Raw genomic sequence first — 24,388 nt, forward strand, 5'->3', positions numbered from 1 at the left:
AATCATTTTGCGTGAGTAAAACACGTTTTGTGTGCGTGTGAATCGTTATGCGTGAGCAAAACACGTTATGCGTGAGCAAAACACGTTTTGCGTGTGTGCGGGGTTTTGGCATGAATCTAACTCCATAAGTGGATGTTAGGATAAAACATTGCATATAATCTGGTTCGCCTTACAAGTAAATGTCAACAGCTTCCTCATAACGATTATATCACACATATCTGTCTTAAAGTATGAATTTAGCGTGATTATTAACACGAACCATCGGGTATTAATAATATTAACGCTAGGGTACTACGAAATGACCAGACTGCTGCAACACGGTCCATGGTCACCAATGGAGGAGATTATTGATACCCTCCGAAGTTTGTTTGGCCGATGATGTGGAGAACAATCGTGTTGAAGACACAGATGCAGTAGATAGAGTGCGTGTTCTGGGAGATAGGATAGACGACTTATCCTCACTGGTTAGACTGAGGCCAGTGTGGTAAACCCAAAGATTTACCACGTGCTGCTACAGGCACTGGGTGCGAAACATAGGGTCGGGAGCGCATGGACATATTGGGAGACCCACCGTGGAGATACCTTTGGAGGCAATAGGAAGTGACGTAGTTCCCGCCCAGACGCTGATTGGCTGATACGTTTGCCACTTTGCATATTGACTTTTTGGAAAACGTTTTGGATTACGTTTTGCCAAATCTTTTGCAAAGCGTTCGTTTTGCGGATTGAAATGTCATTTGAATATCGCTCCCCACGGAGCGTGGCGAAGTGGATTGCAATCACGGGGACGCTATAGCTTTTCAATTTGAATAAAGGAACTCAAAGAATTTGACGTAATGTTATTCTATTTTCATTGTTATAACTTTTGCAAATTTAATTGAGGATTGCATTGTCCCTCTGCATATTCAAATACACTTTGAATAACGTATTTACAAATTACATTATCAAATTGCATAATGAATTGTCAATTGCATAATGTAATTGCACATTGCATTGCCATTTACATTTTGCTCCATATGCTTCCATAGTCCCTGGCTGCTGCGATGTAATGTTCTGGTGCCGGCAGAACCGGGGTCAGATAGACAGATAGTCAGTTTGAAAGCCAAAAAGAAGTCAAATATGGATATTCCTTTTGCGTTTTTCGTCTGTTTTTGTTTTTTTTGTGTGAAATTATTTTGATATGTATTGATTTTAGGATTCTAGTTCATTTCACAGAGGATAGCCTCATCCAATCAGGTCTATATTCTCGCGCAAAGCATCATGGGTAGGATATTACCAAACAGAAGAGGAAGAAGGGGTAAATAACGGACCCAGCCCTTAAAATACAACCTTTTCTATTCTTTGGTAAGGATTCAGCAATGCTACTGGCTATGCGGAAAAGCAACAAAAAAAAGCAATAAAGTGTCACCCGATATCATGGCTCTGTTTGTGTTAGCTGCGCTGCTATTCATGTTTTACAAAAAAAAAACGCAAATGCCTAGCTAGCAGAGCTAGCACCTTCAGGTCCCCACGACGAGAGAAGGGCAGAAAGTGTTGTTGACATGTTGTGGATGATGTGAGGCGTTGTGGATGATGTGAGGCTCCTGTCAGCTCCTGGCATCCAGAAAGCTTCATGCATTTTAATATTCCTGTTCTTTGTAGCTGGCTAGCCCTCAGTATTGTAAAGCTAACTGTTTGATCGCATCTGTTGTGCCTTTTATTTTTTTATAGGAACTCCTTAACTCTTCGACTTTGCTTTACTTTGTGAATGTCGTGTTGGAGCGGTCTGGTCATTATTGTAGTACCCGAGCGTTAATATTATTAATACCCGATGGTTCGTGTTAATAATCACGCTAAATTCATACTTTAAGACAGATATGTGTGATATAATCGTTATGAGGAAGCTGTTGACATTTACTTGTAAGGCGAACCAGATTATAACAGTGCATGATATAAAAGTATTGTAATACAAATAAGTTATCACGGTTTTACTAAAATAAGGACTCAATACAGTCAATATTGGTTGAAGATGCCAAAATAAACAACTCAAATTGAACCATGTTCAAATGCAATGTTTTATCCTAACATCCACTGTCTCCATTCCTTCGCCAGGACAGAAGGCTACAATGACATCAGGCAACATGAGCAGCGATGAAGAGAGGAGTATGAGAGAGTGCGAGCAGTACGTGCAGAAACACAACATCCAGCAGCTGCTGAAGGACTGCATCGTCCAGCTGTGCACCTCGCGGCCAGACCGGCCAATGGCTTTCCTCAAAGAGTACTTTGACAGACTGGAAAAGGTGAGGTGTCAATCATGAGCTGACATCTTGGGAGTCTCGTGTGCATTCTGCTCTGCTCTGAAGTCGGTTACCTTCGTATTGGATATTATATGCTGTTGTCTGAATGACCGATGTGCTGCTCTCACATTGGACTTGCTGCAGTTGTATGCTGTGATTTTGGTTTTTGATCATTTGGCGGGATAACTTCATATTAGTGTCCTCGTGGACTCACCAACCTTCTGGATTTTTAATTAACCATTTGACTAGCAACTGATACTGAAACAGGCAAAAATGACATTATATTACGCATGTAAAATGTTGATTTAGAAGCTGGTTTTTCGGGACCATTAGAACAGATTTAGATGGCTTAGAAATACAGACCATCTACAGTAACCTTTAAAACATACATATGTCTAAATAGTCCCGAGGTTTCACGATTGAATGCTGCAGTAAAAGTCCTCAAGGAGTGAGGGAATGGAAGCGCCCACTGACCGAGCGCTCCCCTCTGGGCCTCGGCCCGCGCCACCAGGAGGAGAGCATGCAGATGCTGCTGCAGCAGAAGGCCTCGGGCTCCCGCTCGGACTCCCGCGAGGAGGAGGTCTCTCCCCCCATGAACCCCGTGGTGCGGGGGCGCCGCCGCCGCGGGGCCATCAGCGCCGAGGTGTACAACGAGGAGGACGCCGCCTCCTACGTCAGAAAGGTCAGCCCCCGCCGCCGCCGCCGCCGCCGCCGCGCTTCACCGCTGTCGGAAACGCACCAGACATGAGCTGCGTGTCCTCGGATGCGATTGGTCAGGCCAGACCTTTGGTCGACTGACGGTCCAATCATGTATGATGTGTTTGTTGGTATGTGCGGTTCAGTGATGCCTCGTTTTGTGTGTCTCTTGCGTCGTTCAAACGCGTGAAGACGATCCCTTGGCATGTCAGGGTTTCCAGCAGCTGTCTGTAGGTTTGTCTCTGCCAACAGATTTTACTTTTCACAATATGACGACAATGTCCTCGTCCGTTCATGTCAGCCTCTGCATTCAATTGGACAGAAACTATAGGCTGCTATTTGCCTTATGTAGGGGGATACAGACCAATACAATATATCATAATTCATATTATAAATCAATTAAATCAATCAGTGGCTGGTCTCTGGTCAGAGAGCTCCGTTCTCTCGTTAGTCACACCTGATCGTGACTAAACCTTTCATCAATGGAGAGACTGTAGTCGTGTTTGACTGATTAACAGTTTGGAACGCATGAATTTAGCAGAACAGCGAAAATGAGTAGGCCTATAGCCTACTGACAGAGAGAATCATTATCACCAGGACGAATGGTAGCCTATGACATAACGGCTGCTGTTGAAGCAGTTTGGCTTTTTGGATTATCTTTAATGGTTTCTCACCATGTTGCCAAACTTAGAGGGTTTTTTTCTTATTTAGTGCGGTGTAGTTTCCTTCTACTAGACTACGGTCTAGAATGTGCTCGGTTTTGAAAAGCAAATTAACAGAAAGGGTCAACGTGATAACACAAACGGTTTATCAAGCAAACAATAAGGACATAAATGTATGTCCTTATTTCAATAAAAAAGCAAAACATAACCGCATAATAGAGACAATCCCCCTTCCCACTATAGTTAGCCAGGTGATGATCAGGTAGAATATAATGGTAATGTTAATTATTAGATATGAATCAAGGAGCATAATTCTCAAACCGACGAGTTCAAGTTGTTTTCCATTATCCTGCATTTAATGAGGTAACCTTTGTCATTGTGTTTTTTTTAGAAACTTTTCTGCTGACATAGTTGTAAGCCTGCTAAACTCAACAGTCTCCCTGCAGACTGCCTCACCCCTACCTCCCCAGGTCTCAACAGTCTCCCTGCAGACTGCCTCACCCCTACCTCCCCAGGTCTCAACAGTCTCCCTGCAGACTGCCTCACCCCTACCTCCCCAGGTCTCAACAGTCTCCCTGCAGACTGCCTCACCCCTACCTCCCCAGGTCTCAACAGTCTCCCTGCAGACTGCCTCACCCCTACCTCCCCAGGTCTCAACAGTCTCCCTGCAGACTGCCTCACCCCTACCTCCCCAGGTCTCAGTCTCCCTGCAGACTGCCTCACCCCTACCTCCCCAGGTCTCAACAGTCTCCCTGCAGACTGCCTCACCCCTACCTCCCCAGGTCTCAGTCTCCCTGCAGACTGCCTCACCCCTACCTCCCCAGGTCTCAGTCTCCCTGCAGACTGCCTCACCCCTACCTCCCCAGGTCTCAACAGTCTCCCTGCAGACTGCCTCACCCCTACCTCCCCAGGTCTCTAATCAGCCCCGGTTTCACCTTGTGCCGCAGGTCATCCCAAAAGATTACAAAACAATGGCTGCCTTGGCCAAGGCCATAGAGAAGAATGTGCTGTTTGCCCACCTGGACGACAACGAGCGAAGGTAAGGGGACCAATCATAGAACAGAATCCAATTCAGGATTACTTCTTATCTGCTTACTGTTAACATGGAGTTATTTTTTTCAGTGACATATTCGATGCCATGTTTTCGGTCAACTACATCGCTGGTGAGACGGTCATTCAACAAGGTGCGTATAACTATGTTCATTTCCACCTGCGTCTTATGACTTCCATTACTGTGATATATAATACGTATAAGTGTTGTATGATGATGCATCCTAATGCACATGCCTTCTGTTTCTGCATGTTAGGCGACGAAGGGGACAACTTCTACGTCATCGACATTGGAGAGATGGATGTAAGAGAGCCATGTTATTAAACGTGACGCCGTGTGCATGATTAACCATTCCTTATGTTGTACCATCAAAGTGGGCTTATGACCAGACAAATGGGTTAACGAATGTGTAAAGTCAGAGGGAGTGCCTCCCCCGAGTCTGTCCAGTGAGGCCAGTAGGAGATGTCGCCATCTTTGTTAATAACCATCAATGTGATAGTGCACCTCAATCCACTTTCTATGTCCAAGGAAATGTAAAGACAGATTAAGGCCCAATCCCTTCCCCTTACCCCTTCAAAACAAGGGGGAGGGGGAAGGGGTAGAAATGGGATTGGTCCTTAGCACATTAGTCTCAGTCTCACACGTCGACCCGGTCTGTTTGCCCCCCCCCACCCTCCCTCTGCCCCCCCCTCCCCCTCCCTCTGCCCCCCAGGTGTACGTCAACAGCGAGTGGGTGACGAGCATCGGGGAGGGGGGCAGCTTCGGGGAGCTGGCCCTGATCTACGGGACCCCCCGCGCCGCCACCGTGGGGGCGCGCTCCGACGTCAAGCTCTGGGGCATCGACCGGGACAGCTACAGGAGAATACTCATGGTGGGCGGCCCTCCCAGAGTCCGGGCACTGACCCCCCAGCACTGAGTGCCCTACCCCCCAGCACTGAGCGCTCTCATGACGGGGGGGTTGAAGGATTGGTTGTGAACGTTAAACGGGTGGACTGCATTTATGTGATGCTATTCTAACCAGTGGCCACTTAAAGCGCTTTACAATATTGCATAAGATTCACTCGTTCACCCACCGACGGCGGCGTCAGCCACGCAGGGCGACAGCCAGCGCGTCAGGAGCAGTCAGGGTGGGGCGTCTCGCTCAGGGACACCTCGACCTCAGCTAGGAGGAGCCGGGGATCGAACTAGGAACCTTCAGGTTACCAGCCGACCCGCTCTGCCTCCTGAGCCTCGTGCTGCCCAAGTACTTTGTTTAGTGAGACTCTGGTCTCTAAAGCATGGGGGGGTGAATTGTAACTATTCGATACCTCCTAAAGACCAAGTATCAGTCATTTAAATGTACATTTAGGGCATCTAGACGTTTTTTTAACGACATACAATCAGTACATTTTTCAGAAGAAAGAAAAACAACTATTTATCGCTGTAAGTTCAGTAAGGATGTTGATAGAAACAAGTGCCAAGCACTTACAATTGCTAGGTTAAACCATTCCCCTTATAGCAAATAAAGATGGCTCGGATACGAGGCTACACGATGTTAGTCAAGTAGATCCATTTGTGACGTGCACAATCAGACAAGTCATAGTATGTTTGAAGAATGTCAATGGTACGGGAGATGGCATACCCCCGCCATGCATTGTTTAGTAAGCACGTAGTTACTTTGATTACCACATTTAATAGGTTATGAAGCATAATAATTATTTGCACATAAATGTCTTTTTCAATTCGTAAGCTTATGTAGAACCAAGTGATTCATTTTAATGTGCGTTTAGGACTTCAGCCAATCCAAATGTATGGTTGTAATCGTTGACGCTCTGGACTCTGCAGTTACACTGGTCATTATTGTATTTCCTAATGACCTCAACATTTGTTTCCCGTTTCAGGGGAGCACTTTGAGAAAGCGCAAGATGTATGAAGAGTTCCTGAGCAAAGTGTCCATTCTAGGTAAGAGTTGGCAAACATTTATGTAAACATCATGTAGGTGTACGTCATCATCCTACCTCAATGATGATAGTAAATATACATATTGATCAATTATTATATCACTTTTTTAAGACTTTTTTTAAATCCAGATTTATCGATGCATAGTTTTTGTAACTTTGGTAATAGACATCAACACCTCATCTGAAGATGGCTTCTTAAAGTGTACGTGGACCCGTTGCTTCAGCTCGGAGGTTTTGGTCGAGTCAGGCCTGAGTGGGAGGAGTTATAAGCCTGGTTACCAACCACAGCAGCTCAGTGACGCCAAGGGCGGTCATTGTCTACGAATGTTCAGATAAGCAGCGATTTATATGAGACGCCCTCGCCTCGCGCCGTGGTGACGCACTGAGTGTCCGCGAGGCGAACCCTCTTGGGCGCTGCGCCGACCGAGCGAATCGCCGCCCACACCCCCGTGTCTCCCTCAGAGTCCCTGGAGAAGTGGGAGCGGCTCACCTAACCCCCGTGTCTCCCTCACCCCCGTGTCTCCCTCACCCCCGTGTCGCCCTCACCCCCGTGTCTCCCTCAGAGTCCCTGGAGAAGTGGGAGCGTCTCACCGTGGCCGACTCCCTGGAGACGGTGCAGTTTGAGGACGGCCAGAAGATCGTGGTGCAGGGGGAGCCAGGAGACGAGTTCTTCATCATCCTGGAGGTACCCCGCGGCCGGCTCCGGCACCGCCGTATATTCACCCCCAAGAGGGTTGTTCAGGGGCCCCCCAGAGGCCCCCAGGCTCCGCGTCGTCACACCCAGGGGTCCTCTGCTGAAGGAGGGGGGAGGACCTCTGGTTTTGTGCTGGTGTCGGCAGGGACTTAATTGTGTGCCTGTGTCCTACGTTTCCCAGGATGCACTGCTCCCTCTCACCCTTGTGTCCTACGTTTCCCAGGATGCACTGCTCCTCTCACCCTTGTGTCCTACGTTTCCCAGGATGCACTGCTCCCTCTCACCCTTGTGTCCTACATTTCCCAGGATGCACTGCTCCTCTCACCCTTGTGTCCTACGTTTCCCAGGATGCACTGCTCCTCTCACCCTCTCATTGTGCGGTGTGTTTCAGGGCTCGGCCGCCGTGCTCCAGAGGCGGTCTGAGAGCGAGGAGTTCGTGGAGGTGGGACGGCTCGGGCCCTCCGACTACTTTGGTGAGTGGGAGCCTCCGGTCCACCCTACAGACAGGCAGACAGGCAGACAGGCAGACAGGCAGACAGGCAGGCAGGCAGACAGGCAGACAGAGAGGCAGACAGGCAGACAGGCAGACAGGCAGGCAGACAGACAGACAGACAGACAGACAGACAGACAGACAGGCAGGCAGGCAGGCAGGCAGACAGGCAGGCAGGCAGGCAGACAGACAGACAGACAGACAGACAGACAGACAGACAGACAGGCAGGCAGGCAGGCAGGCAGGCAGGCAGGCAGGCAGGCAGGCAGGCAGGCAGGCAGGCAGGCAGGCAGGCAGGCAGGCAGGCAGGCAGACAGACAGACAGACAGACAGACAGACAGACAGACAGACAGACAGACAGGCAGGCAGGCAGGCAGGCAGGCAGGCAGGCAGGCAGGCAGACAGGCAGACAGACAGGCAGAGAGACAGACGCCCCCCCTCACGCCTGTCCTGCGCCCCCCCAGGCGAGATCGCCCTGCTGATGAACCGCCCGCGCGCCGCCACGGTGGTCTCCCGCGGGCCCCTGAAGTGCGTGAAGCTGGACCGGCCGCGCTTCGAGAGGGTCCTGGGGCCCTGCTCGGACATCCTGAAGAGGAACATCCAGCAGTACAACAGCTTCGTCTCCCTGTCTGTCTGACCCCCCCCTCACAACCTCCTGTCTGTCTGTCTGTCTGTCTGTCTAACCCCCCCCCTCCCTCCCTCCCTCCCTCCTGTCTGTCTGTCTGTCTGTCCGTCTAACCCCCCCCCCCTCCCTCCCTCCCTCCTGTCTGTCTAACCCCCCCCCTCCTGTCTGTCTGTCTAACCCCCCCCCTCCCTCCCTCCCTCCCTCCTGTCTGTCTCACCCCCCCCTCCTCCCTCCTGTCTGTCTCACCCCCCCCTCCTCCCTCCTGTCTGTCTCACCCCCCCCTCCCCCCTCCTGTCTGTCTCACCCCCCCCTCCCCCCTCCTGTCTGTCTCACCCCCCCCTCCCCCCTCCTGTCTGTCTCACCCCCCCCTCCTCCCTCCTGTCTGTCTCACCCCCCCCTCCCCCCTCCTGTCTGTCTCACCCCCCCCTCCCCCCTCCTGTCTGTCCGTCCCCCCCTACCTCCCTCCTGTCTGTCTCACCCCCCCCCCTGTCTGTCCCCCCCCCCCTCCCTCCCTCCCGTCTGTCTCACCCCCCCCTCCCCCCTCTGTCAGGGGGGGAGACATACAGCCCCCCCCGGTCTCCTTCCTCTGCTCTGAGGGGGTCCAGGCCCTTGTTCTTTTGAGGGGTACGGTCTCCTTCATCCAGACACCTGGACCCCGCCCTGAGCCCTGAGCCCTGAGCGCCCCCCTCAGTATAACCCCGCCCCCCCTCTCTCACAGCGTTGACAGTGAGCTGTGTTGATCTTAGTATTGACAGTATCAGGCGGGCGACCACACAGGGTCCCCTCCCCATCGGTCCAGCGTTCGGCCCACCAGGTGATGACAGTATCAGGGTCACCTCCCCATCGGTCCAGCGTTCGGCCCACCAGGTGATGACAGTATCAGGGTCACCTCCCCATCGATCCAGCGTTCGGCCCACCAGGTGATGACAGTATCAGGGTCACCTCCCCATCGATCCAGCGTTCGGCCCACCAGGTGATGACAGTATCAGGGTCACCTCCCCATCGATCCAGCGTTCGGCCCACCAGGTGATGACAGTATCAGGGTCACCTCCCCATCGATCCAGCGTTCGGCCCACCAGGTGATGACAGTATCAGGGTCACCTCCCCATCGATCCAGCGTTCGGCCCACCAGGTGATGACAGTATCAGGCGGGCGACCACACAGGGTCACCTCCCCATCGGTCCAGCGTTGGGCCCACCAGGTGATGACAGTATCAGGGTCACCTCCCTATCGATCCAGCGTTCGGCCCACCAGGTGATGACAGTGTTGTGCCTCGGCCCAAACACAGGCCGGTGTCTTACTGCGCAGGCCAGGTGGCTGTACTACGAATATACGCTTCATGGCTGTTGAACCCACGCGCAGAGTTCTCCTCTTTTGTCCCTGTGAGAGTACACGGATGGTACTGGTGTTGCACACCCCCCGTCAGAACACGCCTTTTGACTCAGACAAAGCGCCAGGATGTGTTTCATCAAAGTGTTAACCCCGGGCTTATTATGTAAAGGAAAGCGTTGATCTGAATTCCACCTTTTTACATGTCTCGTTCTTTGGAAGGATGTTACTTTTACTTATTAGGGATGTGTGCGGTTTGTTTTCCCCCACTAGACTGAAGCCTTGTGCTAGCTCTGTCCCTCGTCCCCCCCCCGGGCCCCTCCCTGATTTAGAAGAAACCCCTTAACGTCCGTTGATTAGTTTTTAGATGCAGAGAAACAACAGTTCAGCAAGAAAATGGCCAAAAGCCGCTCTTTGATTGTAAATACAGCTTCTCCGTGAATCTATATATTAGGAAAAAAAAATGACAAAAATATTTTTTGCACAGTTTGTGATATGTATATCTATATAATTGAAAAAGAAAAGTTTATATCCTAGTTACATAGCTTTAGTTTCCCTGCCATTTCAAGCAAGCACAAGTAAGGAATAGATTAAAAAAAAAGATGCTACCTCTTGGGAGATCTGTGTGTGTGTGTGTGTGTGTGTGTGTGTGTGTGTGTGTGTGTGTGTGTGTGTGTGTGTGTGTGTGTGTGTGTGTGTGTGTGTGTGTGTGTGTGTGTGTGTGTGTGTGTGTGTGTGTGATGAGCGATGAGCTAGACCGAAACGTTCCGTGGCATAGAGTCTGACACCAGGTTAACTTTGTCGTTACATCCAAGGCAGTGCCAAATATAAAGCTATGGTGCTCATGTTGTCATAACGTGTGTTGATTCAGAACGGGCCGTTGATTGACCACCTCTCCCTTCGGCCCCGCCCCACGCCGCGTGCTACGCGTGTTTCTTTCTCCTTCCTGTTCAGAAGAGGATCATTACAGTACTCGTCAGGCGCGGCTAGTGTGTTTTAGTGTGAAACATTCCAGCAGTGTCTTATAACAAAGAATCATTCACGGTCCAGTGACTCCAGTTACTAAAAACCATCCACTTTTAGTTTGTTCACGTCGGATCACAAGTCCTATCGTATAAATCGACGTGATGTTTCTCATCCCTCATACCAGGAATGTTTGATCGCTAGGCGCCGGGACGACTCTGTGGTTACTTCATATTGAGATTCCAGTTGGTCACAGAGAGAGTGGCAGTATTTTAGTTAAGTTAAACATTTTGTAATACTCAACAATGGGATTTTTGTGTAACTTGGTCTTCTCAGTTTGTTTGGTCTCTGACAGCTTCGGTGAGGGATTTAATATCTTGGTGTGCAAAGGAATCTTGGGTGTTTTAAAGACTGATTTTCAGATTACTGCAATTGCTGTTAATTTTTAAATGTAAGCCTTCAGTGTTTTTGCTATTAAAAATTCCTGTTATGGCATCAAATGAAAGTGTTGTGTATTTATATTAACCTTTGACATGGATCACTAATTATTCAAATTGACTAATGTGGTATGGAACTATTTTGGCATTGCAGACAAAGATAAAACAGTTAAAATAATCATCTTCTAATTTGCTAGGTCATCTAAGTTTAAATCCACTATGGTTGGTTATAGATTAATTTGATGGGAGCTGGTCCTTTGTGGTCCTATTTGTCTGAACAAACAGGCCTACTAAAGGCCTAGCCCTAGTACACCACTATGAATACATTTCATATCAAGATAACGGTATCTTTAATCCGGAAATTAGGAATACGTGAGGTTTATTGTGTGAAGTGTAGATGTGCTTTTTATTTTATAAAGATAATGAATAATGACAACTAAAACATCTTTCAAATTTCCCTTCTCAAAATTATAATCAAAAAACATTAAATTGATATTAGGTGTGCTTAATGCTGGCATATTGTTTAACGTATGCCGTATTATCTAACATTAAAACTATGACTTATGCAAACATTTTACATGTAGGCTACATGAAATCCATGGCTGATCAGATCCATATTCTAATCTGTCAGACGAAGTGCCCAAACTGCCCATCAGTCGGCCCATTGCTTGTGTGAGTGCTGATAAAACCAGAACAGCACTGCAGACAAATCAATAAGTAACTAGCTATGACTTTATTACATTATTTACTACTAGCTACGCAAACAGATTTTTTTAATGTAAATTAAAAAAAATCATTTTTGAAAATAATGAATGTTTAAAGATTGTACTTTTGATTACCACCAGTCCATCAATAACAATAGACTGAGTACAACAACACATGTTCACGTGATAACCTCCGGGCACATTCGAATTCAATTAAACTAGTCAGACACTAAAATTTCGATCTCTCACTTAGTTCCGAGCCATTTCAGATTTGGCCAACTGAAGTTAAGCATCCCAGTTAACATCCCAAGTGTCACAACTAACGAAATAAATACTTAATCGACTTTCACTCTTTGGACTGCACAAGGGTCACTCTGGCAAAGCGTGTTTTAAATCCCAGGGCGTGGGAAAGTTTCAATCTCTTTCAATCCCTAACCGCTACCCTAACCCTGTTGCGGTAACAATTTAGCCTGTCGCGCTAGCTTGTGAGCCAGATTTTTGCTCGCATGTGAATTCACTATGTTCAATGATTAACATTTATCGTTTACCAAGCTACCGTGAAAATAATTAATCGTGAAAAATGTCCCACTATATTGATGTTTAAAAATGGACATCATTTACTCACATTATCGCTGGCATAAAGCCTATGAACTGCTATGAAGCAGCAGTTGGATGTGGATGTCCATGTCCTACAGGCTGCAGCCAGACATGATTGGCCCGAGGTGCCGCCCGCGGTCCTCTACTTCCTGTCTATCTTGCTCATCATGGCCTTGACGTCGACGGGGGCTGAAGCGATGGCTGCTTTGGCCCTCTCCTCCTCTTCCTGTTCCCACACCGTGATGGGATGGACTCCCAGGCTCCTGTTCCGCGCGTTCTGCTCCAGCTGTGCCTCGCTGCCGTGGAAACCACAGACATCACAGTCGGGCAGATCCCTCACTATTTGACCTGCGGTCTGATCACGCACTATCCTCCTGTAGGCCCCGTCAGGTCAACCGTATTGAGGGTTGGTGACACACACTCGCACAATGACGGGCACTTATACGCATTCACACATGAATATATGAGAAAATCAAATAACAGCAGTGTCGAAGCTGAATATATAATGCTTGTTAATTAATGCTTGCATTCTGTCCTTACCACATTACTTATTTTACATTTTAAAACTAACAATACTATACTAAACAGTTTCATTATATTGTTCAACTGTTAACCTTGCTTTAATGTGTTTATATAGAAAATAGATTCAACTATGATGGGATCCAGCAGCCCTGCTTCCTCATAGCAGAACTTTCGGAGACAATATGGGACACATTCTGACCAAAGAGCTGAAGTTGATGCCGTTATGCTAACTTGTGGGCGTTCCGTCCGTAGCATCTCCTCTTCCAGGCATTATTCTGGTAGCGCTCTTAACCATAGATGCTCTTAACCGTTAAGCTGCTTACCTAAAGTTGTGTAGCTCAGGGTTTAGCGCCCTCTTCTGCATCTCCTTGTACACGGGCGACTTCAGGTAGCGGAAGAACGTGTCCTAAAGTCAGGGAATCAAAGAAGCGCCGCAGAGTCAGTGAAACACCATCAGTTAGTCAGCGGGTGAACATGAATCACTCCTCGATTTACCCGTTCATAATGTATTGATTTGTCAAGTAAAGATGTACGCACTGATTGTATGTCGTATTTAGTTATATTACTTGGTTATGTAGCATCTTATCCTAGCTATTTGTGTTGTTGCGGAGAATGGGTTAAAGGGACTCTTACCTTTGTTGCATTTTTACACTTTTTTTGGATAAGGTTAAATTGGTATTAATAAGGTAATAACACTCTAATATGCAAGACAGACCCACCAGGAGTAAAAACAAACATTTATTTTACTCTCATAATATTTAGTGAAAACTTCAACCAATAAAATTCTTCGGACCGAATGACCTTATTGGCCGACAGACCTGTCTGTTTGCTGCATGGATATATAAGGTTTTCCGTCTGCTTCTTGTGGCGCATTCGGGCCCGCGTCATCAAGGCGCGTCCTCAACTAGAGGGTTTGTTTTGATTCCACGGCAGACAGTAGCGAGTAGCGACCGTAGCGACTGACGATGGCAGACCAAAGTGGTCCACGGCGTACTGAAACTGCACCATTCAGTCCGATTAGGGGACTCATCTCTGACTCAGACTCACAGAGTTACCCTCCTCTGGAGCCTCAGGAAGACCTCCAGACTGTTGGCCACCAACTGCACCATTCAGTCCGACAAGGGGACCCGATTCGGCCTCAGAAGCCAAGTGGTCCCGCTCCCCTGGATGATTCTCAGGACCTCCAGACCGTTGGCAACCAACCGCACCACTCAGTCCGATTAGGGGACCCATTTCGGACTCAGACGCGACGTTGTCCCGCTACTCTGGAGCTACTGTAAGACCTCCAGACCGTTGGCACCCAACCGCACCACTCAGTCCGATTACGGGACCCATTTCGGACTCAGACGTGACGTTGTCCCGCTACTCTGGAGCTACTGGAAGACCTCCAGACCGTTGGCACCCAACCGCACCACTCAGTCCGATTACGGGACCCATTTCGGACTCAGACGTGACGTTGTCCCGCTACTCTGGAGCTACAGGAAGACCTCCAGAACGTTGGCACCCAACCGCACCACTCAGTCCGATTACGGGACCCATTTCGGACTCAGACGCGACGTTGTCCCGCTACTCTGGAGCTACAGGAAGACCTCCAGAACGTTGGCACCCAACCGCACCACTCAGTCCGATTACGGGACCCATTTCGGACTCAGACGCGTCTTCTTCGGACTTCTTGTTTACTAGATCCCTGGTAGATATTATGACCCCTGGGAGTCTAAACATAACCCATGGGAGTCTAAACATAACCCATGGGAGTCTAGAACTTTTGTACTGTAGCGACCCTGGGACAGTTAAATAGTTTGTGTGTTATGTGTTACATTATATTTCGTTGTCCGCTATGCCAGTTGTTCTATGTGTATGTATTGTAATGTTCTTCTTGTCAATCAGCGTGGGGGCGAATCATTAGGTCAGCTGGGGGAGGGCCTTGGAAGAACAGGAGGGTGGGGGCCTGCACGCGAGTGAGACCGTGTTGGGGGTTGCCGGGGTAACCGGGGTTTGTTTTGTGTCGGTTTTCTGCCGTTGGTTACAATGTTACGGGTTTCAGTGACCTGGTTTTGGTTCATTAAAACTACCTTCAACTACTAATGACTCGACATCATTATGTCACCGGCGAAGTCGTTACAGTACTCTAAAAAATAACGCTTAGTTTTGTACGCTTAGGGGGTGGGGCATTGGAGGAAGGCGGGATGATTTGAATGTGCTGTAATTCTCAAATGCAACAAAGGTCAGAGTCCCTTTAACGTAGCGATTGTTAGTGCTTCGCACTTGGTTTTATGAACATCCATAGTTTACAGACAGCGATATATTTTTTCACTTTCTTTTGAAAAATGTATTTATTGCAATCCACTTTGGATAAAAGCGTCTGCTAAATGAACTAAAAAATGTAATTGTAAAATGCAAATATAAAGATCCACTCTATCCAGAACACATGCGTTGCGCGTTATCCCCTGTATAAAAATACATTGAAATTCAGGAGGGCGATCACAATCCCAACGCAAGATCGACGTGAGGAATGAGTTGATGATGTATCGGATACACTTCTCCTCCTGCCACTTAGGATTCATAATGTCTGTCTGCAAAGCAAAACATGACGTCTGTGCGACACATAACATCATTAAGAGAGGATTGTGACGCTGTATCTCCACCCCTCACTCCCTCCCCACCCGTCCTGTAGAGCAGCGGTCTTTAAGGGGACCCAGTTCAGCGGGCGGGACGCACCTTCTTCATGAGCAGGAAGACGTGCGTCTGCGCCCCGTCAAGCACGTATCTGTGGGGGTGGTCCAGGCCCTTCACCGTCAGACCCATGGTCCTGCCGTCGATGTTGATCCACCGGGGGGCGCCGGGGGCCAGGAAGGTCCTGCGGGCCGCAGTGTGCCAACACACACACACGGACACACACACATAGAAACACACATAACAGACACACACACACACATGGACACACACATAACAGACACACACACACACATGGACACACACACAGAAACACACATAACAGACACACACATAGACACACACACACACACATGGACACACACATAGAAACACACATAACAGACACACACATAGACACACACACACATAGACACACACACACAGACAGCCACACATAGACACACACACACACACACACACACACACACACACACACACAGCCACACATAGACACACACACATAGACACACACACACACACACACACACACACACACATAGACACACACAGACAGACACACACACACATAGACACACACATGGACACACACACACAGACACACAGACACACACACAGACACACACATAACAGACACACACATAGACGGATACACACACAGACACACATAGACACACACACGCACACATAGACAGACACACAGACACGCACCCTCACACACACACACAAACACAGACACACACACACACTCACCCAACCCACAACATTTAATTCAAAGAGATTAGTCGCCATGGAAGATAATTATTCCCGCTGCTGACGGATAAAGAAAATGAACTCCGTCCTCACTTGAAGATGACGGCGGCTTTGGTTGCTATGGCAGCGGCAGAACCCCACTTCAACTCCTCTGCTGCTTCCCAGAAGGCCAGGTTCTCCCCTGCACACACACACACGCACGCACACGCACACGCGCACGCACACACGATTGAATGAGCCACCCCTTTGATAGAATGAAGGAAATCCTAGTGTTGATGAGAATGATGACAGCATGTTGATGTGCACGTTGTACACTAACTATTCGTACTACCACAAGAAAATGACTGATTCATCTTACTATCGTCTTACCAGAATTACACACTGCAAATTTGACCGGTTTAAGACCGCACTTGTCAATCGCTTTAAATGAAAGGGGTCTGCTGAAAGACTTAACGACTAAATAACTAAACGACCACACACACACACACACACACACACACACACACACACACACACACACACACACACACACACACACACACACACACACACACACACACACACACACACACACACACACACACACACACACACACACACACCCACCGCTGAACTCCTTCTTCAGGAAGCTCTTGAAGTCGTCCCGCCCGCGCTGGTCGCTCAGCAGCTCGAAGAAGCTGAAGGACCAGCGCTCCACCCGCATCTTGGTGCACTGGTCCACCCTGCAACACAGAGCACCAGAGGGGTCCAACCACAGGGTCCAACCACACAGAGCACCACAGGGCACCAACCAGAGGGGTCCAACCACAGGGTCCAACCACAGGGTCCAACCACACAGAGCACCACAGGGCACCAACCACAGGGGTCCAACCACACAGAGCACCACAGGGTCCAACCACACAGAGCACCACAGGGTCCAACCACAGGGGTCCAACCACACAGAGCACCACAGGGCACCAACCACAGGGGTCCAACCACAGGGTCCAACCACACAGAGCACCACAGGGTCCAACCACAGGGTCCAACCACAGGGTCCAACCACACAGAGCACCACAGGGTCCAACCACAGGGTCCAACCACACAGAGCACCACAGGGCACCAACCACACAGAGCACCACAGGGTCCAACCACAGGGTCCAACCACACAGAGCACCACAGGGTCCAACCACAGGGTCCAACCACAGGGTCCAACCACACAGAGCACCACAGGGCACCAACCACAGGGGTCCAACCACAGGGTCCAACCACAGGGTCCAACCACACAGAGCACCACAGGGTCCAACCACAGGGTCCAACCACAGGGTCCAACCACACAGAGCACCACAGGGTCCAACCACAGGGTCCAACCACAGGGTCCAACCACAGGGTCCAACCACAGGGGTCCAACCACAGGGCTCCAACCACAGGGTCCAACCACAGGGTCCAACCACAGGGTCCAATCACAGGGCTCCATTCACTCATCAGGGCCGGGTTATGAGCCAGTGGCCCTCTTGATTGAGGGGGACTCAGGGGCCCTATTGAGACGTATCACATAATATAACCAATGTTGGATGGCTTCAGGGCCCCATTGAGATATCAGTGGGTATACTGTCGTAGAGACAATGGCACTGCGGAGGTTTGGGCGTCAGGCCCCCCGGGCCCCTCCGCCCCTCCGCCCCTCCGGCACTTTGGCCCTTCGGCCCCTTTGGTAAGACCTAACCCCCGGGGGGCCTAGGTCTTACCCCCTCTCTGTGATATAAGGGGGCTAGGTCTTACCCCCTCTCTGAGTAGTATAAGCGGGCTAGGTTTAAAGGGTTTGCAGCGTTACCTTCTTATGTTTAGTGTCCAGTAGGTATCGTCGTCGGTTACCCAGGGGTTGCTAGGCAGACAGGGTGCCAGGAAGGGGTCATGATTTTTGTAAGTGTTGACAAACTTCACAAGTCTGCAGATAAGTAGGGGAAAACGAAAGAGCAAAGCGAATATGGTGAGAGTTGAACTCCAACACATTGCTTTTAGGTAGCAATGCATCGACACTTTCTGATCAATAAGCCATACACTTTACAATATGAGTCAGTATAGGCCACACCAATAACCTGTACATCAGCTTCCATGGATGTGAAACTATTGGCGCTGTCAACCTTGGCTATCCAATTAAAAATGCAAGCAGGAATTATTAATGACAAACTTACGCTCCAAGAGAAACACTTGACTTTACTTTAGACCTCATGATCGCCTGCTGGTAGAAGATGTTCTGAAAGAAGAATGGATTTCTGCTGTCATTACAAAACCCTTGCACTCCCAAACATTGCATTTTTGTCTCCGTCTAAAGAAACAACTCACTCACCATGCGTCTGTGTTGGTCAAAGGAGATCTTCTACAGCAAACACGTAAAAAATAGTCATTAGTTACTGGGATGTCTTTGCACATTCACTGACAGGAACACATGATAAATATATCATGATATAATATAATATATAATACGAACTAAAAACACAACTCACATATACATACAGTATATGTGAGTTGTCTACTGTAGGCACAGTACTGTATAATAATTCTACTAATTACTGAGTTTGGTGTAAAACACAGATACTAAAAAAGCATTAAGTGTTTTGATGACACATATAAAGTACTGGGACCTATGCTATATAGACATTTATAATTTCAATCAACCTTCCCATGTTCCAAAAAGTGTAGTTTGGCTGTGTTTCATGCATATTTCGTGTCGCTATCGCCATCAATGAACGTTAACACAAAATGGAATCAAATCTGTATGAAAGAAGAACACAGACACAGAAAACAACCTCAGAATTGTGCAGAAGATAGTTGAAACAATTGATTTCCCATTGCATTCTATGATTACAAGACAAATAAAATGATGAAGGTAACATAAAGTGTGCGTGTGCGTGTGTGTGCGCGTGTGTGTCTGTGCGTGTGTGTGTGTGCGTGTGTGTGCGTGTGTCTTCTCTGCATACAGGCTATAGGATACAGGATACAACACACGCCAGCCTCTTGTATCGCTGCTGACCTACAGATGGAGGAGTCTCGTGCGTGTCACTCACTCACCTGTTACCTCCTCTACGGTCGGGTCGATGAGGCGGTCCGTCCCGTAGTCCAAGGCGCTGTAGGTCCGACGCTGGGAACACAGGTTCAAAACCAGTATGAACTCATCACACACACAGTCGCATAAAACACACACACACACTGCAAAAGTGGGATGTTCTTAAGGGTTTAAACATAAAAGCTTATTATAGATTTAACAATCAAACTACGTGAGGAAATCCGTCCAGTGGACGTTCTAGCTGCACACACAGCGTTCGACACATTATCCAAACACATGGATTGTACAGATGAACACACACACACACACACACACACACACACACACACACACACACACACACACACACACACACACACACACACACACACACACACACACACACACACACACACACACACACACACACACTAACCGGTGGTCTGTTGACAATCCAATAGGCTCTCTCCTGACAGTCCAAGACCACCCGGTCGGGTTTCTTCCTCTCCTTCCCCGCTCTGGCACACAGTTTGGACTCCGTTAGTGATGTTTTGACACGCTGCTAACAACCGTTGGGTCTATGAGGGTGACTGGGTTAGCGTATCCTTTTAGTTCAGGCAAAAGGCAGAAGTTTGTAAAGATGGATGGACCCCGTTGGGGGAATAGGGAAGGGATGTCCAAAATCTAATCCCAACCAAGCAACCATTTTAAATCAACAAGAGCATTATGCCATGTATAACGGGGAGAAGATGCTTCCCATAATACACCTACTTGTACTGCTCAGTGGCCTGCATGACGATGAAGTCCCACTTGTGGTTCAGCCAGGTATGGAGGTGTGTGTAATGTTCCTGTCCAACAGAAACAACAACAGTATTTACTCTGCATCCAGGACCAGTAGCTTCATAGCAAACTATTTCACTAATCACTCTTCAAAAATATGTTAATTGTTTGTCTCCAGTTGCCACACACACACACACACACACACTCCCTGTTATACAGACAGAAAGACAGACACACAATCATACACACACACACACACACACACACACACACACACACACACACACACACTCCCTGTTATACAGACAGAAAGACAGACACACAATCACACACACACACACACACACACACACACACACACACACACACACACACACACACACACACACACACACACACACACACACACACACACACACACACACACACACACACACACACCCTGTTATACAGACAGAAAGACAGACACACAATCATACACACACACACACACACACACACACACACCCTGTTATACAGACAGAAAGACGGACACACAATCATACACACACACACATACACATTGTTATACAGCCAGACAGACAGACACACCTGTTCAAAGGGCTCCAGTACGCCTTTCTTTCGGATATTCCTTTTTGCCAAATAAATAGCTGCACCGAGAAACATGGACAAATAATTATTTATTAATTCCACTGAAAAGATTTGGCGTTTCATAGAGCTGTCTGGTTTGTGATATCAACTGGGAATAAAGAAACAATAGTGGCTTGAATTGTGACCAGAGACTCACCATAGTCACAATCCTCTGCAACCCATTTCTGTGTCGGCCAAAAGTATGGAGTCTGGAAGAGAGGGGCAAGCTGAAGAACTCACAGACACACACAAACATTCAGACACACTGAGCAGTGGCGGTCACATCGCTAGTAGGCTTCAGTTAGCACAGTTACGGGATTCTGTTAGTGAAAAGATGACAAGAAGGAATGTTGCATTTCCAAGTCAAAGGATTTGTGCAAATAGTGAGTACGGCTTACAGCACGTCGGCCGAATTCAATTTAATATTATAACAGTTCTGTTTGTGATATATATTGGTGTATTGCATTCTTTGCAAAGCACTTTGTACACCTTGTTTCAAAAAGGTGCTTTATAATTAAATCCATTTTCTATTTTTATCGTTGTTATTCTTCTTCTTCTTAAAGGTTGGGAGGCCGGGCGGGTTCTACCTGAAAGCGGTACAGACTGCCATCGTTACACATCACCAGCTTCCTGTGGTTCTGCAGAGGGTAGATGTAACCGTAGGCAACCAGCATGGTGCCATACGCCTCAGCCTCTTTAGCAGGAGAAGCACGGAGAGAACGACGTAAACACACATGTGGAAGGAGAAGGGGCTTCTGGAACCACACTATTGGTTTTGTGTCATGCAATGCAAAACTATTTGGGTAGAAGGGTCATCCGGATTTCTTACCTTCTTGTGTGACCTTCATTTTGTTTAAAAGCCAAGCGATTATGTCTTGACCTGCGTAGGAACGGACACATATTTGTTATTTTGTCTATTGTTATGCCAAATGAGATATGCAAAAACATGGAGCTATATATCATGGAGGCAGGTAGTTAGGATCATAGGAGACATTTATCATGAAATAAAATAAACGCTAATTATCCCAGACAGCACATTTGCACATAATTGTATAGTTGTATATAATTCTGAAACACATATATATTATGTATATTTTTCCCCTATTTTGCTTTGGAAGAATTGCGACTCCCTTGTGTCCAGTGAGTTGTGGTTTGACAGGGTCAGGTTCTCTGATCTTTCACCTGGCCACTTCAGGACCAGATTAGAAAGCCCGTGACCGTTAAAGTGCTGGGCAGATCAAATCCAATTGTCCCCAGCTATATATAGCTTTAAGTAAGCCCCTGCAGTCCGACAACAGGCCGTTTCTTCTCCTGAGACTTTGTGTCACGCTCTCTATTAAAAAGCAATTTTGTTCAAATAATTTTAAATAACCTTTTAACCTTTATTGAAATTCTCTTGAAAGTATCTTTCTCAATTTTCATTTTTTTCCTTTTTTGCTGCACTTAGTATCAAAAAGTCCCCCCTTCGGGATCAATAGTGTTGCATTGTGTTATCTTTTCAGATATATATAAGCATATAAATAATATGTAATATAATGAATAGTATTGAAACAGTTATATATACGCATACGTATCATATTATATACCTACATATCATATTATGTAGGCATCACATACTTCATATGATAAATAAAATCTGTATGTGTTTATGTATTCATGTGTGTATGTATGTGTGTATGTATGTACATATGAGTGTGTGTGTGTGTGTGTGTGTGTGTGTGTGTGTGTGTGTGTGTGTGTGTGTGTGTGTGTGTGTGTGTGTGTGTGTGTGTGTGTGTGTGTGTGTGTGTGTGTGCGTGCGTGCTTGTGTGTGCGCGTGTATATGTGCGTGTGCGTGTGTGCGTGTGTGCGTGTGTGTGTGTGTGTGTGTGGACAGCCCCCCACCGGTGATGACGTGGGGGATGGTGGTGACGTTGAGCTTCTGTTCGGCCCCCTTCAGGCCGCTCTTGGGGTCCTGCATCTCCACCATGTGGGCCTCGATCTGCAGGAGGCGGGGGTCAGAACGTCATTAAAGACCCTTCACCTCACAGGGAGAACCCAGGGGCCCTCGGGATACTAAATACGCTCCTCTTGGGGCCCGAACAGCAGCGCCAGCTAGTGGAGGTAGCCAGTGGCCTAGGGGAGGTCGTCTACCAGGGCCCTGACACAAGCCGCAGACCCGTAATTAGTCCTGTGCCAATTAAGGAAGCCTGCCCTCGTGTGGTTTCAACACGGTGATGAACATTTGTCGTAATGAGAAATGCCATTTTGTGACATGTTTCAATTCAAATGTGATCTTCAACCAAAAAGCTAAAGATCAATTTCTTGGAACATTTCTCCAAGATAAGTTTAGCCACAGAAGCTAGCCTAAAGCCTAATGGGCTCACTCCCACCAGGGAATTAGACACTAACGCTCACGGTGTGTGTGTGTGTGTGTGTGTGTGTGTGTGTGTGTGTGTGTGTGTGTGTGTGTGTGTGTGTGTGTGTGTGTGTGTGTGTGTGTGTGTGTGTGTGTGTGTGTGTGTTTAAATGAAACGCATTGAAACATTTGAATAATAATAATTGTTTAAAGACATCAAACACGTTATGGTACAACTTTATCAGAGGCTGAAAACTACAGAAATGACCAAATGGGCCAAAAAAATATGACAATGTGTCAAATATGACAAAGTAACCACTATATACGAGGCATGCATAAAAATATACTTAACCACTTAGTTCCACGTTTGAGAGAAAAAACGTGACAATTTAAAAAATATGGCAAATATTAACTGACTCATTCCGACTATTAATGTATCCACTCAAAAATGAACCCACCTTTTGGAGGCAATGCATCCGAGGACGGTAATGCTGTCCCCGGTTGGGACGTATTGTCCTTATCGTCATTTCGAGCGTTAATTAAAATACGACCACCTCAAGGGAAACGTATGTCATGCACTGTCTCAAGCCAGTTCAACAGTAGTTACCGGACCACTGTGGGCATAATGGATGTGAAGCGATGACCAATGGGAAACAAGCGACGACAAACATGAATGTTCAACGGTACGTCACCTCAACCCGTTCTCATTGGTCGATGGAAAACTGACGTCATGAGTCTACAGTCTAGAAGCCATTCGGAGGTGCGACGATCATGTCGTATTATTGTCTACGAGCCAACTTGTTTAGAAGACAAATCCCTAAAGATGTTCATACTCATAGCCGTGAACACATCATTCGCTTAAGTTTGATATAGGGCATACAACGTGTAAACACTAAAGGTAGCCTATATTAAATATCAACCACAGAGCTCCTATGAGAGCTATTGAATAAAAAAGTATGACAATTCTATTAAAATATGAATATAAAAAAGAAGAGGCACTAACCAATAAAAAAAAGATATGTGTTATTTGTGCAGTGTTTTAATAATATCTGTTATGGATTTGGAGTCACTGGGAAGTCACATGACATGGGAGCTATGGGGGAAATAATAAAGACAATAAAAAACCAAAATAAAGATTACGATACTACTTTAGGTCCAGGTACTTATAGTTTTAAAAGTATCTATTGTTTAAAAAGTGTATGACGCCGAAAC

At 47.4% G+C, this 24,388-nt stretch overlaps 2 protein-coding genes across 4 annotated transcripts; one reads left to right on the forward strand and one right to left on the reverse strand.

The window, feature by feature from the left end:
* The first annotated feature begins 1,240 nt into the window (after nucleotides 1-1,240).
* Nucleotides 1,241-11,914, forward strand: prkar1aa (protein kinase, cAMP-dependent, regulatory, type I, alpha (tissue specific extinguisher 1) a). Of its 3 annotated transcripts, none has more exons than XM_056605162.1 (11): nucleotides 1,241-1,341; nucleotides 2,089-2,276; nucleotides 2,785-2,955; nucleotides 4,579-4,670; nucleotides 4,754-4,815; nucleotides 4,939-4,985; nucleotides 5,395-5,553; nucleotides 6,563-6,623; nucleotides 7,186-7,307; nucleotides 7,708-7,789; nucleotides 10,632-11,914. In XM_056605162.1, the coding sequence occupies exons 2-11, from the start codon at nucleotides 2,103-2,105 to the stop codon at nucleotides 10,646-10,648; spliced, it is 987 nt and encodes a 328-aa protein (XP_056461137.1). In that variant the 5' UTR covers nucleotides 1,241-1,341; nucleotides 2,089-2,102; the 3' UTR covers nucleotides 10,649-11,914. The 3 variants fall into 3 exon arrangements, with proteins under 3 accessions (XP_056461137.1, XP_056461124.1, XP_056461130.1); XM_056605149.1 differs by lacking the exon at nucleotides 10,632-11,914 and adding an exon at nucleotides 8,271-8,482; XM_056605155.1 differs by lacking the exon at nucleotides 10,632-11,914 and adding an exon at nucleotides 8,271-8,482 and having other exon boundaries at nucleotides 1,246-1,341; nucleotides 2,094-2,276.
* Nucleotides 10,274-23,796, reverse strand: rgs9a (regulator of G protein signaling 9a). Its single transcript, XM_056605113.1, has 17 exons — nucleotides 23,635-23,796; nucleotides 22,723-22,819; nucleotides 21,668-21,718; nucleotides 21,426-21,532; nucleotides 20,996-21,047; nucleotides 20,800-20,858; nucleotides 20,200-20,276; nucleotides 19,865-19,946; nucleotides 19,462-19,524; nucleotides 18,733-18,762; nucleotides 18,578-18,639; nucleotides 18,217-18,330; nucleotides 17,016-17,131; nucleotides 16,503-16,590; nucleotides 15,702-15,840; nucleotides 13,307-13,389; nucleotides 10,274-12,757 (listed from the first exon to the last, which is right to left on the reverse strand). Exons 1-17 carry the CDS (start codon nucleotides 23,701-23,703, stop codon nucleotides 12,604-12,606), a joined length of 1,443 nt encoding a protein of 480 aa, XP_056461088.1. The 5' UTR covers nucleotides 23,704-23,796; the 3' UTR covers nucleotides 10,274-12,603.
* Nucleotides 23,797-24,388: the final 592 nt, after the last annotated feature.

This window comes from Gadus chalcogrammus, chromosome 2, assembly GCF_026213295.1.
Source record: "Gadus chalcogrammus isolate NIFS_2021 chromosome 2, NIFS_Gcha_1.0, whole genome shotgun sequence".
In the NCBI taxonomy this organism is placed as follows: domain Eukaryota; kingdom Metazoa; phylum Chordata; class Actinopteri; order Gadiformes; family Gadidae; genus Gadus; species Gadus chalcogrammus.

Bases quoted from the DNA above. Each gene is read 5' to 3' on its own strand.
- prkar1aa (XM_056605149.1), top strand. From the start codon at position 2,103: ATGACATCAGGCAACATGAGCAGCGATGAAGAGAGGAGTATGAGAGAG. The intron at 2,956-4,578 runs GTCAGCCCCCGC...CTTGTGCCGCAG, and splicing joins CCGCCTCCTACGTCAGAAAG to GTCATCCCAAAAGATTACAA. The intron at 4,671-4,753 runs GTAAGGGGACCA...TATTTTTTTCAG, and splicing joins CTGGACGACAACGAGCGAAG to TGACATATTCGATGCCATGT.
- rgs9a (XM_056605113.1), bottom strand. From the start codon at position 23,703: ATGACGATAAGGACAATACGTCCCAACCGGGGACAGCATTACCGTCCT. The intron at 20,277-20,799 runs GTGTGTCTGTCT...TCTGTTGGACAG, and splicing joins TACTGGAGCCCTTTGAACAG to GAACATTACACACACCTCCA. The intron at 12,758-13,306 runs GTAAGCAGCTTA...TTTCCACGGCAG, and splicing joins CCTGAGCTACACAACTTTAG to CGAGGCACAGCTGGAGCAGA.